General features: G+C 34.8%; 1 protein-coding gene across 1 annotated transcript; it reads right to left on the bottom strand.

Annotated features, from left to right (window-relative positions):
* Positions 1-216: 216 nt before the first annotated feature.
* LOC112779485 (shugoshin-1) lies at positions 217-3,231 on the bottom strand. Its single transcript, XM_025823777.3, has 12 exons — positions 3,076-3,231; positions 2,527-2,738; positions 2,229-2,266; positions 2,005-2,113; positions 1,880-1,903; positions 1,716-1,784; positions 1,571-1,615; positions 1,376-1,478; positions 1,233-1,290; positions 948-1,129; positions 815-872; positions 217-696 (listed from the first exon to the last, which is right to left on the bottom strand). Exons 1-12 carry the CDS (start codon positions 3,143-3,145, stop codon positions 399-401), a joined length of 1,266 nt encoding a protein of 421 aa, XP_025679562.1. The 5' UTR covers positions 3,146-3,231; the 3' UTR covers positions 217-398.
* Between the last annotated feature and the right edge of the window lie 9,344 nt (positions 3,232-12,575).

Raw genomic sequence — 12,575 nt, 5'->3', positions numbered from 1 at the left:
AATATTAATTGAAAAAAATGGACTCCTTAATATTACTCATAGTAATATAAGCTCAACTGAATAAATGATCTTTCGGATTAACATGTGTGGTTGTATTTTGGATTTCATAGCAACGCCATATTATCGCATTTTCAGATTACTAAAACTTATTAATAAATTAGTTTTCTAGATTACATATGCATGTTAACGAAATCCCTAAAAAAATAGTCTAACTCCTTCAAGTTAATCATCATGATTCTACTACTATCAGCGGATGCATCAATTGTGCCACGAAATTGGTGTCAATTCACATGACCACATGATCAAGAGAGAGTAAGTACTGAGATATTATCCACCATGCCGTTTAAGTGATGATAGTAACGTAATTAATTCACTGAGAACAGAGACATAAAATTGAGTCATTTAGGTCTACGCATCTTCATATTTACCGGAATTTCCTTGTATGAGACAACCTTCCCAACTGTTTGACGCATCGGACGCCCAACAGAAGATCTTCTAGTTTCCCAAGGATTAGATGTACAGGTTTCTTTGTTTTCTTGTTGAGAAGTTTCACTTGATGTCATTGGAGCACTTTTATCTGACACATTATCAGATAAATGGGAGACAGCAAATTTAGCATCATCAACCTCAAAAGAATCTTCAGTTGCTTCTGGATTTAAGGGCTTAAACCTTCCAGATTGCCTTCTCATACTTTTCCTGTTAACAATTCTCAAAGACATGTGGACAGGCTTTTAGTTCTCTCAATTATTCACATTTGTTCAATTAAAGACATTCAAATTCAATCAGACAGGGAACTTCATAAAGTAGTATATACCTTTTCTTTTCGATATTCTTTTTGGCATTAACTTGTTCAGAGTTAGTTGGTCCTGAAGCTGCATGAAACAATATAAATAAGGGATTGATTAAATGAAATGAGAACATAGCCGAGTTAAGTTGAGCAGCATTACATGAAGTATCTTCTCTAGCTTGTTCTTGGTTAACATTGGATCCAAGTGATGTTCGTTCATTTTCATTTGCCATAGTTTCTTGAAGATGCAAGTCATCATGTTTGATTTCTTCAGAGAAATTGTCTTCAGCTGGTTCAAGTTTCTCACCTTTCAACTTCACAGATTCCCTTCTCATAGAATACCTGTATTTGCATATTCAAGGGACCATATAAGATAACTTGTTCTACAGCAATTGATAGTCCAACTCAGACAATACTCCTGTAAAAGGCAGAGTTAAACTCATACCTCCGGTTCTCAATCTTTTCTTTGGATGTTAATTGTTTAGCAACAGCAGGTGCAGCAGCTGCATGAGAGAAAGGCCTATTTAAATGGGTATCTAGGCTAATTTTTGTACATATACATGCATAAAGTATGGTCATAGTAGTTACATTGAGATTTGGAAACTCTCCTCCTTTTTGCATGGCAAAGATTATCTTCCTTGCTCTCTTCTTGAAATGATTGATTTGGCTGCTTAATCTGAGCTGCTGCAACCTAAAAGTAGTTATGAAAAGGGAAAAAGTCACGGTGAGCTGGGAGAACAGATAAATCAGCAGAAGAAGCCAACGGGAGATTTTTTACTTTACCTCATTTCCAATATTTTCATGCAACTTTTCTGTTTTCTCTTTTGCCTAGCATAGAAATATTTGACAGTAAAAAACATAATTAAGCCTGTTGTACTTGCTCACTTGCCAATCATCAACTAGGACAGTGAATATGAGCTAAACTAACCGTCAATTCTAATTTCATAGCTTTTAGAATGCCATTTTTGCCTCCTAGTTCAAGCTGAAGTTCCCTTAGCTAGATGAAAACAAACTCAACTCTCAATCAATAAAACGTAACAGAGAAAATGAAAACAGTAGCTGTTATGTGTACCAATGGTTTTCAAGACTCACCCTCTGTCTACTAGAGTTAAGTTCCTGCATTTCATGGATTACAGAAAATATATCAGTAATGGTAAATTTGAATGCATATATCAACACAAGAATAAAAAGCGACTGTTAAAGGATTTGATCAGTACCGCCAGCATTTGACTATTTGTCAGGGCAAGTTCCGCATTTTGTTTCCGTAGATTCTGAAAATTGCTACGAGACTTTTCTAGCTCTGCTTTGCATGAGTCTATAATTGTACTGCCAATACAAGTGGAGTAAACTCTAGTAAGTTTAAACAGTTACTAGCATAATTACATTGACCATAAATAGAAGACAGCAAAAACTGGACCAGGTTTACACAAAGGATTACTACTTTCTGCTAGCTAGAAGCTTCCTCAATGTTGCATTTTCCTACGAAACAGATTCAAAATATCCATCAGTAGATAGAAGCAGAAGGGAAATAACCAAATGCCCTAAAGATTAATTAAGAAGAGAGTTTCTGCTAAAATAGTACAAAATAACAGCTTCAAGCTTAAATCATTCTCATCTCTCTTTTTCTTCTTTTTCTCTTAAACACTTTCAATTTGAAACTGATTTTGACATTTTTCTAACTGTCTATTCGTACTGCTTCATCTCATATGAATAGCAACCCTCAATCAATAATTATATACCTTAAGAAGCTGTTCAGTAGAGACTTCAGCTTCACCAAGTGGCACAGACTGCTGTTTCTCCGGCTGCTTTATCAGCTTTTCACACCTCTGTTGTTGTTGCTGCTGCTGCATGTTAGTTATGTCAGCTAGCATTGTCTTTTGGGTACCTCCAACTCCCACTCCCACAGAAACCGAATCTCCCTTTACCACTTTGCCTCTCTTTGTTTTCTGACCTGCAACTCATTTCCAATTACTCCAACAAACAACATACTTCACACTTAACACCTCAAAAATAAGAAAATTTACATTCAATTTTTATTTTTCCAAGTTGAATCTAGTAATTAGATGAATGCAGTGAATGAAACTAATAGCTGTGTAACGAAAACTATTAACCTTTAATGCCCTAAACAACGACTCAACTCATCAGAAAGAGGACTCACTATGAGAAATTGGCATAAAAGAAGAAAACCCTAGGTCTATTGAACAGAAATTAAAGATTGTGAATTCAGAGAAAGAGAGAGAGAGAGAGGAGGGGAGAGAGAAACCCTAAAGGGGAAAGAAGATTCGTACCGGCTCCAACAACAACACCGTCACCACGACATGACTCTGAATCTGAATGGACGGAGATGCCACCTTCCATCGGCGAGACCTCTCTCGCTCTCGCTCTCGCTCTCTCTCTCTCTCTCTGTTCGAATCGGATCCAAAGGAGGGAAACTCAAAAAGTGGAATAGTTGAAAAATTTAATACGAACAAACGGCTTTCCGAACCTAATCCCGAACCTCTATCCAAACCTCTTTTTTATTACAATTTTTTTTTTCAGACATGATTCTTCTATTTTTGATTTCCCAAGTATCTCTCAATCAATCCGACAGATTAAGAATTAGGCTTAATTTGGATAAACAACTTAGGGTGTGTTTGAAAACTCGTTGGAAGGGAAGAAGTACGTTTAGACTTTTTGAAAGTTTCAACTTTTGGTTTGGCAAAATTTTTTTTCATGAACGCCAAAACCAACGTTTACAAGAAGCAACTATTTTTAGCTTCTGCGTTTTCCTAACGAGCTTTTTAGCCATGATACTAACCATTTATTTATCTTTTACCAATTTTATCCTTCATGTATATTATTATATTATTTATAAAATTCTTGTTATTTCTATTTATATAAACTCTATTTTTTATTATTTATTTTTTTTATTTTTTTCAACTGTTTGTTTGATATTATACACTTTTATAATTGTGATTTTTGTGTATTATGTTTGTTATTATCTTTTTATAATATGATTTATTGATTCTATTAGGTAAAATAAATTAAACAAAAAATTAACTGTAAATAATAATAATAATAATAATAAAAAATTATAGCATACTAAAAAAAGAGTACTAAAAATATACTATATAAAAAGATCATCAAGAATTTTCATATTTGTTTTCATTACTATAAAGTAAATATTTAATTTTTTTATTATTTTTAGTACTCTCTTTTATAATTGTAATTCTCATATACTATGTTTTAGTGTAATTTTTTATAATATAGAGTATGATTCTATTAAAAAATAAATTAAATAAAAAATTAATCATAGATAATAATAAAATCATAAACGTTGGATTCCAAATGAATATTAAGAATAAGATTATTAAGAATACTAGAATAAGAGTACGATGTAAAAAAATACTAAAATGTAACATATTTGATTAAATATTCTTTTATATATATATATATAATTTATATTGTTTTATTTTTATTTAAAAATATATTTTATCTATTTTTATATGTTATTTTTATTTTAGTAAGTAAATATTAATTTTATTATAAAATTAACTAATAAGATTTATTTAAATATCTAAATTAAAATTATAGGATAATATAAAAAAATTATTTAAGTTGAGGTGTATTTTAGTAATTTTTTATCTAAAAGTGATTTTAAATGGTACAAGCCAAACAACATTTATTTTACTAGAATCAATTTTGATACAAAAATTACCAAACATAAATCACTTTAACACAAACTTACTTTTTATCAAAATCAAGTTTGCAAAATCAATTTTATACAAACTCCCGTTTACAAACTGTAATCCAAAGTAGCTTAAACAATAAATACTTATATTAAAAGTAGCTTATAAATAAGTTATTTTGTGTTTGATTTTTTAATTCTAAAAGTACTTATTTTAAGAGAAAAGTGATAAAAAACTTTTTATTAGGAGGGAAGTCATTTTTTTTAACTTCTTCTAAAGCACCAAAATAACTTTTTAGAAAGTTACAAATTTGTTTTGAAAATTGTACCAAATATTAATACTACACATCTTCATAAGTTAAAAGTTAAAAAAAGTCACTTATAAATCTATCCAAATGAACCCTTAATCTGCTACGGTTTAAAGAGTTTACTATTAGCTAACAAATTGCGGCATATACAAAACAAAATACCTCCAACACTTACTTAAACAAATTAGTGAACTAACCACTAAACTATTTCTAACTTTTCATTTTTATCCCATGACTTGAAATTTGTTTCTCCCTACACTATATATTTCTTGGAAATTTATTTCTTCCAGCAAAAAATATTATAATTTACTTTTTAATACAATATGAGTGCAAATTTTTTTCCGCAAATAAATTATTATTTTCATTTTATAATAGTAGTTGACTTTCATACTCATTTGTTCAATAATCATGCAATTGAAAATTTTGATTTGACAATAATATAATTTGAAAATAATATTGATGCTTTAAAATTAAACTAAAATATAAAAATTATATTTTCTCCCAAAATATAAATTATTTTATGATATTTTTTTAAAGTTATTCACACTGTATTTTCATTATATTTTCATTGATAGCCTAATTTTTGTTGTTTTTAAAATTTCTTTTAGAAGCATAAAGAGATTCATGAAAAGAGAGCATATAAATACGAAGAATTGCCTTAGATGAAGAATGTATATTTAAGTTTTTAGTGATTTAGATAAAAAAAATCATAAAATAAAATAATAAATTACATAAATATCTTTATTTTTTTCTTTTTTTTAAGTCTTCTTTTAACAACCACCATTATTATCATTACACTTACCACTCCACTATTAACATTATTAATAATATTATAACCAATTATTATTTTCCTCTTTTTATATTGTAAGGTGGCAACATGCACCTTACTTGCAAGTACTCAATCTGACCCAACTCGGTCAGGTAGGGTTGTCAATCCAATCCGCAGTGGATAGGGTAGAGTGTGGGTAGTGTTCTTGTGCGAGTTTGGTATGGTACGGGTTGAGCCTTAACCCTATCCGGCTAACTCGCACACTATATATGTACATGTTATATATTTATATAAAAATATGTTTCAAGTAGATGTTAAACTAAAAACCTCTCACTAAATGCAAAAGATCCTTAGCCATTAAGAGAAAATCATTAATTGATAATTTAATATATTTTTTTATATAAAAGTATGTTCTATTTTAAATTATCATCAAACTATATAATAATATTGCATCTTTTAAGTAACCCGTGGGTAGGGTCGGGTACCTGCAGGTTAAGAACGGGTAGGGTTAGGGTTGGAATATTTTCAATCAGCGAGTAAGATAGGGTTGAGTTTATATAAAAATCTCAACGCGCAGGTAGGGATAGGATTGGATCCAAACTCTATCCTACCATGTCCATTGCCACTCCTACTGTATTATGAGTACAAGATCTGATGTGGGGCTAATTTTTTCATTCTCTATTATACTGAAATCCTCTTGATCTTCCTAGTTCTAATCCCTCAAAGCTCACATGTTTCTCCATTGAAACTTTCTGTTTAGTAATTGACCCAAGAAATGTGAGCTAAAGTTCTCATCTTTATCCCCTGAAATAAGGTTTCTTATGAAGGTGGCTGCCATTTATGAATCTGCATAAGCTTCAACAGACTCGTACTCAAAATCCACTAATGACACCATCACCACCATCTGGGTGATTATCGCAATCACACACCATAACAACGGAGCGCCGATGTCGTAGTCGTCGATGATGATCGTACTGACGAAAGAAAGAGGAATGACGAAGAAAAATGAAAGAATGAGGGGACAAAGGACAAAAATATAATTTTAAAATAGAGTTATTTTTAAAAATATTTAAGTATAAATATAATATTATATTATTAATACAAGTTTTAAATCTTGTCTATTAGTTCAAAAATTCAATGGCCATGATTTATAATGAATCTTAGATCATAAAGAACCAGAATATACTTTTTTATTGAAAAAAACTCCGTAAATACAAATACATTAAGATCAGAAGTCAAAATATAATTGTGGAGACAACCCTATCCCCAAAGTGATTAGAAGAACAAATTGCTCTAACAGTGGAGGGGGAGGTCAAAATTTAGGACCAATTTCATCACAATCTTATATAGAGAATTGGAGACGGTAAAAGAATTAATTTTTGGTAGTTCACTAGATCCCAAAAATTACTAAAGTAAGCGAGTTAGCCCTTAGTCAGATCATAAAAGATAAAGAGAATGAGACCTTGCAAGCCTATGCTACAGCAGATGAAAGCTGGGATTGGGAGAAGATAGTTCGATTTGTGCCAGAAGACATTATTGACCATATTTGCACTTTTAAAGCCCCTTGTCCCTCTCTTGGAACAAACTCAATCAACTGGCTACCACGCTCACACGATATTCTTTCTTTCAAGTCAGCATATAAGGCCTACTATGTGGAGAAAAATGATCCTGAACAGATTCATAAATTATGTTAGAAGACAAAGAGTTCCTCAAAGATTAAATTTTTTTTCTTGACTTCTAAGTCATGTTGTTATTTTTACTAATTCTAAGAGAAGAAATAAAGGATTTACAGAGTGAAAATTGTCTGAAATATATAAACCAGGAAGAGAGCCTGCTTCATGTGATGAGGGATTGCCCCTATGCCTGAAGCATTTGGATGAACAACTCAAATAGAGACCTTCATGATTCCTTCTTCAATCAAAACCTCACATATTAGCTTAACGAAAATTTAGGTAAGACTTGTCGAACAAATAGTGGAACTTCACGGCCCACCATCTTTCTCACCACCTGTAATATCATTTGGAGAAAAAAAATTATTTGATCTTCAGGCAAGAAAATAATCCCTACCAGCAGGCCGGTTATTCCCAAAGTGAAAAGAGTAGTAAAAAATTATGATGAAGATCTTGAGCTTATAGAGAAAAGAAACAAAGTTCTTAGAGGCGTGATGATCTTTATTCTAGTGGGGTGGAAGCCACCAGATGAAGCATGGTACGAAATTAATGTAGATGGGTCGGTCTTCCAAACAAGTGAACAGAAATCCTGCAAATGTCTCATTAGGGACGCGAATGATAGGGTTGTTTCCAGCTTCATGATGACTATGGAAAAAGTAACGATTATAGTTGTAGAGCTATGGACAATCTATATGGGTCTAAAAATTGTAATTGACATGGGTGTAAGTAAAATTAGGGTGGAGACGAACTCTACCTATGCGGTAAAGTGTGGTAGGAAAAATCGAACTCCCTAGTTGGCAGCATCTCTCTCATCCGTGCCATTAAGGACCTTCAAGCAAGTCCTAGTGATTTCAGCATTCACCAAGTTTTGAGAGAAGTCAATTTTAACACCGACGCCTTATCTAAGCACAACCATAGCTTCCAGCGGGCTCCACCGCTTTGTCGCCCCTCCTCCTTTCCTGCCTCAGATGTTAGATGCACATAGAAGCTTGTGTGGGTCATAGGCTCATTCTCTATCAAAATAAATGGTAAGTGTTCATATCCTGGCCCACAACAGCTAGGTCCCAAAACAAATAATACCTTACGGAGTCAAAACCCACTTTACCAACTTGTCTGACCTCTTAGGACCGATTGGTATGCAAAATCTTAATTGCTCCTACAAACTTTTCCACATATTTAAACATGGGATCGTAACAACCCTAGATAAAAGAAAAAATAACCACCCACCATAAGAGGTGTAAAAGTTACAATAGTAATGATTAAGCCAATACCCCAACTATATAAATATCTCATCAAACTCGTATTTTTATTTCCAAACTACTAAAACCTGCCTAAAATCCTTGCTAACTTAAGTATCAGAGTCCATTGCAGGTATCATCCTCCATTTTCACTAAAAGACTTCGGACAGCTTCACCCCATTGGAGGAGATATCGACACTACCACTAAAGGAGTCTGGACCTCACGTTCAAGCCCAAAACACCAGTTTCAGGTAACCCCTGAAATGTTGGTGCCATTGTCGGAGACTTGGAGTTCAACGCCCAATCATGATGAACAACCACCCAGATGATGGACATACTGCATCTGAATCAGAATCCCATAAAGAATATCAACCAAGCAACGATCGGTCAATTATTATTCTTCCACAATCACAATGAGGTAGGAACACCAATGAAGGACGAGATAGAAATGATCTAGAAGGACAAAGACCAAGATATGAAATTCATAGACCTAGAGGATCAGGAGATAGGGACACAATAGAGTTAATGGAATTAATCCATGAATACCAAGGATGAGTAGAACAGCTCGAGATTGAGTTGGAGCGACAATGTAAATCTGAACGGGCCCTACAAAGAGAGGTACGTCGATGCAAGGAGTTGGAAGAGAAATTAGAAAGATTGGAGTCCGATCTCAAGGGAAGGGGACCTCGAACTGATCGGAAAACTACACCCTTGGGAATTGAGGACCCATTCTCTGAGGAGATCATGCGAACAAAAGTTCCTAGGAATTTTAAGAGCCCAGACATGGACCTTTATGATGGCACGACCAACCCCGCCATCACCTAAGTCGAATGTATTTGGGTAATGCCTCAGATGCAACTCAATGTAAAATGTTCCCAACCACTTTAACCGAGACAACTTGAAGTGGTTTGACAACCTTCTCCCTAGATTGGTAACTTGTTTTGACAACTTAGCTAAATATTTTCTCACCCAATTCTCCATCTAGAAAGACAAAACTAAATATGCTCCAAACCTCTTGGGTGTCAAGCAAGACATTGGAGAATCTCTCAGGGCGTACATGGAAAGATTCAACAACATTGTTTGGAAATCCAAAATTTGCCCATTGAAGCATCTATCATGCGACTTGTTACTTGCCTCAAGGAAGGCCCCTTCTCGCAATCCATATCAAAGAGGCACCCGACTTCTTTGTATGACGTTCAAGAGTAAGTTGAGAAATACATCAACATAAAAGAAACCACACAATTAAGGAAGCTTACATTAGGACAAACCTCGAAGGTACCATTCCTACACTCTGTAAACTCTGAGTAATTAGTAAATAACTAATCAATAAATTAATTATTAATCAAAGTAATTAGAAAATGGGATTTGATAGTTTAATGTAATAGAGCTAATTATAACATGAATTTTGACTCCAATTTCAAAGAATTTGGCCCAGGATTGGGCCAAACGGGCCGAACCGGGCCCAAAAATGGGCCCAAGCCCAAACCAACAGCCCAAGGAAACGCTGAAAGCATGCTCAAGGTGAGGGGAAGGAGACATAACCCTAACACCACAAGCAATCCACCATAACTTCTCGCTCCGAGCTCCGATCGCCACACCGTTTGCGGCCACGTGACCAGCGCGTCAAGCTTTACAAAGCCCATAACTTTATTCCAGAGGTAAGCCACATTTTTCTTTTCAATTTCCTCTTCCCCAATTTCGAATTCAATGTGTAATCATGTTAGATTTTGCTTGAATTCGGTGTTTAGGTTCGAATTAACTCACAGATATTGCCGGGTTTTGACCCAATTCTCCGTTGGTAAGGTAAGGATAACTCTAACCCTTGTGAGATCTGAATTCAAGTGAGAATTATGTTGATTTAGTAATGTTCATTGGAATTAGATTGAGTTGTGATGTTAATTGAGGCTTGTTGATGGAATTGGTGGTATCAGAATGCTAGATGTTGGGCTGAGGTAGCTGAGTTTTCTGTTTGGGGTGTAATTTTGTAACCTTGGAATTTGTGGAACGGTGCTAGTTGAGGCGTTCCAGACATTACGAGAAATCGGCCAAGGTATGGTTTAGGTTTCTCGTATTTAATATATAATGTTCTGTGAAAACTTAGGCTAGGTGATCATAGGATAGGTTGGAATGTATGAGTATACTTAATGCTTAGTGACTTTGATAAGAACTGTGATATGGAGTGGGTGCTTGTTGGATAAGTGTTAAGTGATATATTATGAGTTTAATGCTGGTTGGATAAGAGATTAAGTGATGAGTTAATGATGATACATGTTTGTATATATATAATGAATAAGAATATGCTTATCTTGTTGGTTGTTTGAGAGGTTGATATATGATATTGTTGAATTAGGAAATGGTTGGATGTGAAAATATGTTGTGCTGATGGTTATAGGGTTGGTAATTTTGAATTGGAGTTGAGTTTTAAAGAAAATGGAGGTTTTGAGGTTTTGTGTAAAATTAGTTTTTGGCCGAACTTTTTTGAACCATAGCTTGGCTTCCGGACTCCCAAATGTTTTCAAATAAAAATTGAGTTCGTGAAGTTTGCACCGTTCGAGGAATGGATGAAAAATGATTTAAAACGAAAAAGTTATGCGTGTCAGAAGTTTGGTACTGAAAAGGTGAAATTCTGCAACTTAAGCATTTTTCTGATTCTTCATAACTCGCGTACGCGAGCCACCACACGCGACGCGACCAATCCCTATGGGTTGGGCATCTCGCGTACACAAGGTAGGACATGCGTACGCGAGCAAGGAACTTTAGAGGGTTGCGTACACGACCCTTTGCACGCGAAGTGACCAATCTCTACGGGTTGGGCATCTCGCATACGAGCAAGGGCGATGCGTACACGAGCAAGGAGAATTAGCCCTTGCGTACATAAGAAAAGTGCTTGCGTACGTGAATCCTCTATTTTTAGCAATTGAATTTTTGTGATTTAAAGCTACATTTCGAACCTCTAAACCTCTGTTTTTGCACTTTTAGCCTTAGAACATAGAGATAGGCTTGGTAATAAGTTAGAGCTAGGAAATAGAGGTAACTTGGAGATGAAAGAAAGGTTGAAAATGATGATATTTGGGATGACTGTGTGTGACCATAATGGTCGAAATGTATGTGTAGCCAAAATGGTCGAGATGGCAAGGTGTGGGTGCGATCCCGCTTGCGTATTAACTTGAAAATGTGTTCGGATGGCAAGTTGAGGATGGAAGTTCCCTCTCTTGTCGTGACGAGGATGTGGGGAAGGTGGAAAGGCACTCTCCTTCATATCATTTCCCCCATATTCTTCACTGGTTGCAAGGTGGAAAGGCACACTCCTTCGATGTGGAAAGGTACTCTCCTTCGTATATCCTCCAGGAGAAGGTGGAAAGGCACACTCATTCGATGTGGAAAGGCACTCTCTGTCATTTATGATCCTCTTGGAGATGTGCAACCTAGAGAAAAATGTTTGGGTTAGTGATGAGCAGATAATTTATACGCTTTTGGCATTGTTTTTAGGTAGTTTTCAGTATGTTTTAGTTACTTTTTATTATATTTTTATTAGTTTTTAAATAAAAATCACATTTCTGGACTTTATTATGAGTTTATGTATTTTTCTATGATTTCAGGTATTTTCTGGCTGAAATTGAGGGACCTGAGCAAAAATCTGATTCAGAGGCTGAAAAAGGACTGCAGATGTTGTTGGATTCTGACCTCCCTGCACTCGAAATAGATTTTCTAGAGCTAAAGAAGCCCAAATGGCGCACTCTCAATTGCGTTGGAAAGTAGACATCCTGGGCTTTCCAGCAATATATAATAGTCTATACTTTGCCTGAGTTTTGATAATGCAAACTGGCGTTTAAACACCAACTTTCTACCCTATTCTGGCGTTAAACGCCAGAACTGGCATAAAAGCTGGAGTTAAACGCCCAAACTGGCACTAGAGCTGGCGTTTAACTCCAACAAAAGTCTCTACATGTGAAAGCTTCAATGCTCAGCCCAAGCACACACCAAGTGGGCCCGGAAGTGGATTTCTGCATTAATTACTTATTTCTGTAAACCCTAGGCTACTAGTTCATTATAAATAGGACCTTTTACTATTGTATTTTGATATTTCTGGAACACATTATGTAACTTTTACGTTCTGAGACCTCCATGGGAGGCTG

This window comes from Arachis hypogaea, chromosome 19 (assembly GCF_003086295.3).
Source record: "Arachis hypogaea cultivar Tifrunner chromosome 19, arahy.Tifrunner.gnm2.J5K5, whole genome shotgun sequence".
NCBI classification, from domain to species: domain Eukaryota; kingdom Viridiplantae; phylum Streptophyta; class Magnoliopsida; order Fabales; family Fabaceae; genus Arachis; species Arachis hypogaea.
Note: the sequence above shows the minus strand (reverse complement) of the source record. Positions and strands in the feature narration are given on the sequence as shown.